General features: G+C 49.4%; 1 protein-coding gene across 1 annotated transcript in view; it reads left to right on the forward strand.

Annotated features, from left to right (window-relative positions):
* LOC306960570 (protein NLRC3-like) overlaps positions 1 to 6405 on the forward strand; it is a gene marked incomplete at its 3' end in the record, with an annotated part of 148548 nt that extends 142143 nt beyond the window's left edge. Inside the window, exon 11 of the mRNA XM_079553003.1 lies at positions 5876 to 6405. Within this exon, the coding sequence (XP_079409129.1) occupies positions 5876 to 6405 (530 nt within the window). The remainder of the gene's footprint in view (positions 1 to 5875) is intronic.

A 6405-nucleotide genomic window follows, 5' to 3' on the forward strand; every position in this document is an offset into this window, starting at 1 on the left:
TAAACTTTTCCAAAAGTTCCAAACATGTAATAATGTTCTGGATTTTAATTTAAAATCACAGTTTCAAAACTTAAAGCTGAAAGAAATTGTTCCACAAAAACACAAAAGTGTGATTATATTTGTAATAATAAATTGGAGAGCTGAGGCTTTGTCTGTTTCCAGAGCCGTGTTTGTTTCACAGATGAAGTGAAATTCATTCATCTTGAAGAAAAGGAGTGAAATGTCACATTTTTATTGTATTTCATCAGATAGGAGCTCATTCCCATTGTCGGCACAGGAATAAAATCACTGTATTTTTTCCATCCATCCATTTTCTTCGCTTTTTCCGGGGCCGGGTCGCGGGGGCAGCAGTCTCAGCAGAGATGCCCAAACTTCCCGATCCACACACACTTCCTCCAGCTGTTCTGACCCCGAGGCGACACCAGGCCAGCTCGGAGACATAGTCCCACCAGCTTGTCCTGGGCCTTCCACGAGGCCTTGTCCTCCTAGGACATGCCTGGAAAACCTCCCGCGGGAGGCGACCAGGAGGCATCCGGAACAGATGCCCGAGCCACCTCAGCTGGCTCCTTTCGACGTGAAGGAGCAGCGACTCTACTCCGAGCTCCTCCCGGGTAACTGAGCTCCTCACCCGATCTCGGAGGGTGCGCCAAGCCACCCTGCGAAGGAAACTCATTTCGGCCGCTTGTATTCGCGATCTTGTCCTTTCGGTCATGACCCAAATCTCATGACCATAGGTGAGGGTGGGAACGTAGATCGATCGGTAAATCGAGAGCTTTGCCCCGACTCAGCTCCCTCTTCACCACAACAGACCGATACAGCGACCGCATCACTGCTGACGCCGCACCGATCCGTCTGTCCATCTCACTGAGGCTCCCAAACCGGACACCCTCCGGCCCCTGGCTGCGCCTAGAAATTCTGTCCATAAAGGTAATGAACAGAACCAGTGACAAAGGGCAGCCCTGGCGGAGACCAACACGCACCGGGAACAGGTCTGACTTACTGCCGGCAATACGAACCAAGCTCCTGCTGCGGTCATACAGGGAACGGACAGCCCTTAGCAGAGGGCCCCGGACCCCATGCTCCCGGAGCCCCCCCCCACAGGGTACCACGAGGGCCCCCGGACCCCATACTCCCGGAGCACCCCCCACAGGGCACCACGAGGGACACAGTCGAACGCATTTTCCAGGTCCACAAAACACATGTGGACTGGTTGGACGAACTCCCACGAACCCTCAAGCACCCGACGGAGGGTATAGAGCTGGTCCAGTGTGCCACGACCAGGACGAAAACCGCATTGTTTCTCCCGGATCCAAGGTTCAACCATCGGCCGGATCCTCCTCTCCAGCACCCTGGAGTAGACCTTACCGGGGAGGCTGAGGAGGGTGATCCCTCTGTAATTGGAACACACCCTTCGGTCCCCCTTCTTAAAGAGAGGGACCGCCACCCCGGTCTGCAAATCCAGGGGCGCTGTCCCCGACCGCCACGCGATGTTGCAGAGACGTGTAAGCCAAGACAGTCCTACAACATCCAGAGACTTAAGGCACTCAGGGTGAATCTCATCCACCCCCGGAGCCCTGCCACCGAGGAGCTTTCTCACCACCTCGGTGACTTCAGCCCCGGGGGTGGGCGAGCCCACCTCCGAATCCTCAGCCTCTGCTTCCCCATCGGAAGACGTGACGGCGAGATTGAGGAGGTCCTCGAAGTACTCCTTCCACCGACGACATCCCCAGTTGAGGTCAGCAGCCCCCCACCCGCACTGTAAACAGTGTTGATGAAGCACTGCTTCCCCCTCCTGAGGCGCCGGATGGTTTGCCAGAATCTCTTCAAGGCCGACCGATAGTCTTCCTCCATGGCTTCTCCGAACTCCTCCCAGACCCGAGTTTTTGCCTCTGTGACCGCACGAGCTGCAGCACGCTTGGCCTGCCGGTACCTCTCAGCTCGGAGTCCCACAAGCCAACAAGGCCAGGTAGGACTCCTTCTTCAGCTTGACGGCATCCCTCACTTTCGGGCGCCACCACTGGGTTCGGGGATTGCCGCCGCGACAGGCACCAGAGACCTTACGGCCACAACTGCGATCAGCTGCATCGACAATGGAGGAGGAGAACATGGTCCACTCGGACTCCATGTCCCCAGCCTCCCCCGGAATCTGGGTGAAGCTCTTCCGGAGGTGGGAGTTGAAGACCCCACCGACAGAGGGATCCACCAGACGTTCCCAGCAGACCCTCACAACACGCTTGGGTCTGCCAGGTCTGACCGGCTTCCTCCCCTGCCAGCAGATCCAGCTCACCACCAGGTGGTGATCGGTTGACAGCTCAGCCCCTCTCTTTACCCGAGTGTCCGAGACACGCGGCCGGAGGTCAGACGACACAACTACAAAGTCGATCATCGACCTCCTGCCTAGGGTGTCCTGGTGCCACGTGCACTTATGGACACCCTTGTGCTCGAACATGGTGTTCGTTATGGACAAACTGCGACTAGCACAGAAGACCAATAACAGAACACCACTCGGGTTCAGATCGGGGAGGCCGTTCCTCCCAATCACTCCCTCCCAGGTCTCACTGTCGTTACCCACGTGGGCGTTGAAGTCCCCCAGCAGAACAATGGAGTCCCCAGTCGGAGCACCATCAAGTACCCCTCCCAGGGACGCCAAGAAGGCCGGGTAGTCGCACCGATGTTGGGCCCGTAGGCCGAGACAACGGTGAGAGACCTGTCCCCGACCCGAAGGCGTAGGGATGCGACCCTCTCGTTCACCGGGGTGAACTCCAACACGTGACGGCTGAGCTGGGGGGATATGAGCAAACCCACCCCAGCCCGCCGCCTCTCCCCGCGGGCAACTCCAGAAAAATGGAGAGTCCAGCCTCTCTCCAGGAGTTGGGATCCGGAACCCAAGCTGTGCGTGGAGGTGAGCCCGACTATATCTAGTCGGTATCTCTCAACCTCCCGCACAAGCTCAGGCTCCTTCCCCCCCAGTGAGGTGACGTTCCATGTCCCGAACGCCAGAAGCTGCGCACGTGGACCAGGTCGTCAAGGCACCTGCCTCTGACTGCCACCCAGTCCTCTCTGCACCCGACCCCTACGGATCCCTCTGCAGGTGGTGAGTCCACATGAGGGCGGGCCCACGCTGTCCGGGCTCCGTGGGCAAAGGCCCGGCCACCAGGCGCTCGAGCTCGAGCCCCAACCCCAGGCCTGGCTCCAGGGTGGGGCCCCGGCTGCGCCATTTAATTTGGAAGAAAATCAGTGAAATTTGACATTTTTACTGTATTTCATCAAATTCTTTTTTCCTGACAGTTGGTAAAGCCAGTGTTGTTTCAGATTCTACAGTTTGTAAACTCTGTGTTTCTGTGAGAACCAGAACGCTGTGGGCGGAGCCTAAACTTGTTTTTTTGTGCATGAATATGAATTATCAGCTGAAAGTAACCTGAACACACAAAATAACCTGGACAAAGAGATGCAGTCTGAATTTATTCTCGTGTTTCCTCAGGTTTACAAACCTGGGCCTCGTTTTCAACAGAGACTTTTCTGCTTCTAAACTAACCCCTGATTGTGACGCTCCCACTGAGCTGTTTCTTCACACTCAACATTATTGTTGATAAATCACTTGTTAATATTAATAATATTCATATATTTTATATAAAATAAAAAGACAAACACATCCTGTAGTTTCCCCTGGGCCACAGCTTCAGTATAAACTGTAAATACATGCATCTGTTACAATGTTATAACCTGGCTAACGTCATGCTGCTGTGTGCGCTCGAATTATTTCAAACTGCACAACAGCCTGGAGACCATGGCCCAAATTTTCCGGTGGATTTGGGAACCAATCACAGAGCGAGGAGGGACGCAAGACGATGACGTGCTATTCGAAAGCTTGTAGTTTATTTACGGATTAAAAAAAAAAGTTTCTTTACGGATCCAACATGACAGCAGCAGACGCGATGCTATTGTTCGATCAAGCTTTAGACCTTGTTCTAAATAATTTAGCTCAAACGTTTACAGTGGATACGTCATACGTCATCTCATACGATGATACGATTGGCTATGGCTACGTGCAGACGCATAATAGACTTTTTTTTTTTTTTCATATCGCCCAATAAACGAGTATGGACGATCGGAAACCACACCTCTCCTACGAGAAAATTAATTGGTGGTCCCCAGACTAAATATCACTCATGATTTTAGTCTGGTGTTAGCCAGGCTAACAATGTTAGAAAAGTGGAAAGTTCTGAAATGCAGTGAAAATGTCAAATTCAACTCCTTTTCTTCCAAATGAAACGCTGACATCACAGATATGTGACTTTTTTTCTGTATTACAGTGAGATTTAAAATGTGAAGTTTAATGTGAGAAAAGTCCAGGTTCTGCCATGGCTCCATTATATCCTAATGGGAAAATAACATGCTTTCATTCATCTGGACGACAGGAACAAGGTCCAAACTGAAGAAATACAGGACAAATGTCAAACCTGACTCTTGTTCTGCAAAATGAAATGATCAAATATATGACTTTTATACGGCGACAGGGGAGCAAAGACAAAGGAAGTCATGAATGTTTTTATAATGAACAACTGGACATAAAGAATCATCCACGACAGAAAAACTACAAATGCTTCAAATCCATTTTTTGCTGATCTTTGACACGTCCAAGGCTCTAAACACCACATCAGTCCCAGCTCTGAACTCTTCATTATTATAAAGAGAATCAGGTTTTTATGGTGTTTGTAACAAACTTCAAAGGTTTAGTTTTGAAACTGGCAAATAAAGGATTAAAACTCCCAAATAAATCACATGTTTGGTAGTTTTGAAAAGTGATTCCTGAGATTCTGATTTTTGTACACTAGGGGGCGACAGAAAGAAAACTGAAGGACGACACAAAGGTTAAACCTGAGACTTTATCAGTCCTCACGCAGCCCCGCCCACTGTCACACAGCCCCGCCCACTGTCACACAGCCCCGCCCCCTGACACACAGCCCAGCCCACTGTCACACAGCCTCGCCCACTGATACACAGCCCCGCCCACTGTCACACAGCCCCGTCCACTGTCACACAGACCCGCCCACTGTCACACAGCCCCGCCCTCCATCAGACCTCCTGCTGAGGAGCTTTGGATCATCTTTAAACTCCAGATGAATTTCCCTGACGTGCTCCACTCTGTGAAAGAGCTTTACAGATGAGCTTCAACTCTGAGTCATGAACGACAGAGACGTGTTTAATGAGCGACGTCACAGTCACTTTGTTTCAACACGTTTGAACTTGAAGAAAGTCATTTGTGAATTAGAACGAAAAATACATTTATTATTTAGAAAATAACCAAGTTTTGTCTTTAAATATTCTTAAATCAGTAATTTACAGGAACTAAACTAAAGTTGCACCTTCATAAGTCTGAGACATTTTTTGTTCTTAATAAACCACTTTCTAAGAGTTTAAATGTAAATTTTATGTTTTATGTTTCTTTATCTGTGACAGCGCGACACAAACAAGAATTCAAGTTTTAATACCAAAGAAAATATTTGTTAAATGTCACTTCAGAACATTCCAGGTTATGTGTGGCTACGTCACAAGAGAAACTAAACTGATACATAAATAAATGAGCTCAGCTTCACTGAAACGATCCTGTGAAGCCTTTGGAACAGAAGCATTTTTACAACAGAAACAATAATTAAAGCTCCTGTTTTATTCTATTGTCGGGGTGAAATGTTACAAACTGTGGCTTAAAAATGTGCAGTTTCCTCATTTTTTAAAAGTGAAACAATTAAATCAATATTGTATTTGTTGATATTTATATATTGTAATCTTTCAGTCCATTTCAAATCAATATAAATGTGGTTCTCCTCTAAAGAGTGAACAGGGACTAACTGCTGCTGTGCTTTCTCTCCGTCAGATTTCACTGAACTCTCTCTGGATCCAAACACAGCTCAGAGGAACCTCAAGCTGTCTGACAACAACAAGAAGGCCACATATGTGAGAGAAGATCAGCCGTATCCAGATCATCAGGACAGATTTGAGGACTGGCCTCAGCTTCTGTGTCACACTGGTCTGACTGGGAGCTGTTACTGGGAGGTCCAGTGGAGAGGATGGGTTTATATATCAGTGTCTTACAGAAGAATCAAGAGGAAAGGACAAGGTGATGACAGTGGGTTTGGACACAATGATCAGTCCTGGAGTCTGCTCTGCTCTGAACATGGTTTCTCTGTTTGGCATAAAAACAAACAAACCCCACTCCCTCAGCCCGGCTCCTCCTCTGGGACAGTAGGGGTGTATGTGGACTGTGCTGCTGGCTCTCTGTCCTTTTACACAGTCTCCTCTGAGGAACTGATCCTCCTCCACACCTTCAACACCACCTTCACTCACACCCTGAGCCCTGGGTTTAGGCTCTGTTATTACGACTCCTCAGTGTCTCTGTCAGACTGA

Source organism: Gobius niger (assembly GCF_951799975.1).
Source record: "Gobius niger genome assembly, chromosome: 3".
Taxonomy (NCBI): Eukaryota; Metazoa; Chordata; class Actinopteri; order Gobiiformes; family Gobiidae; genus Gobius; species Gobius niger.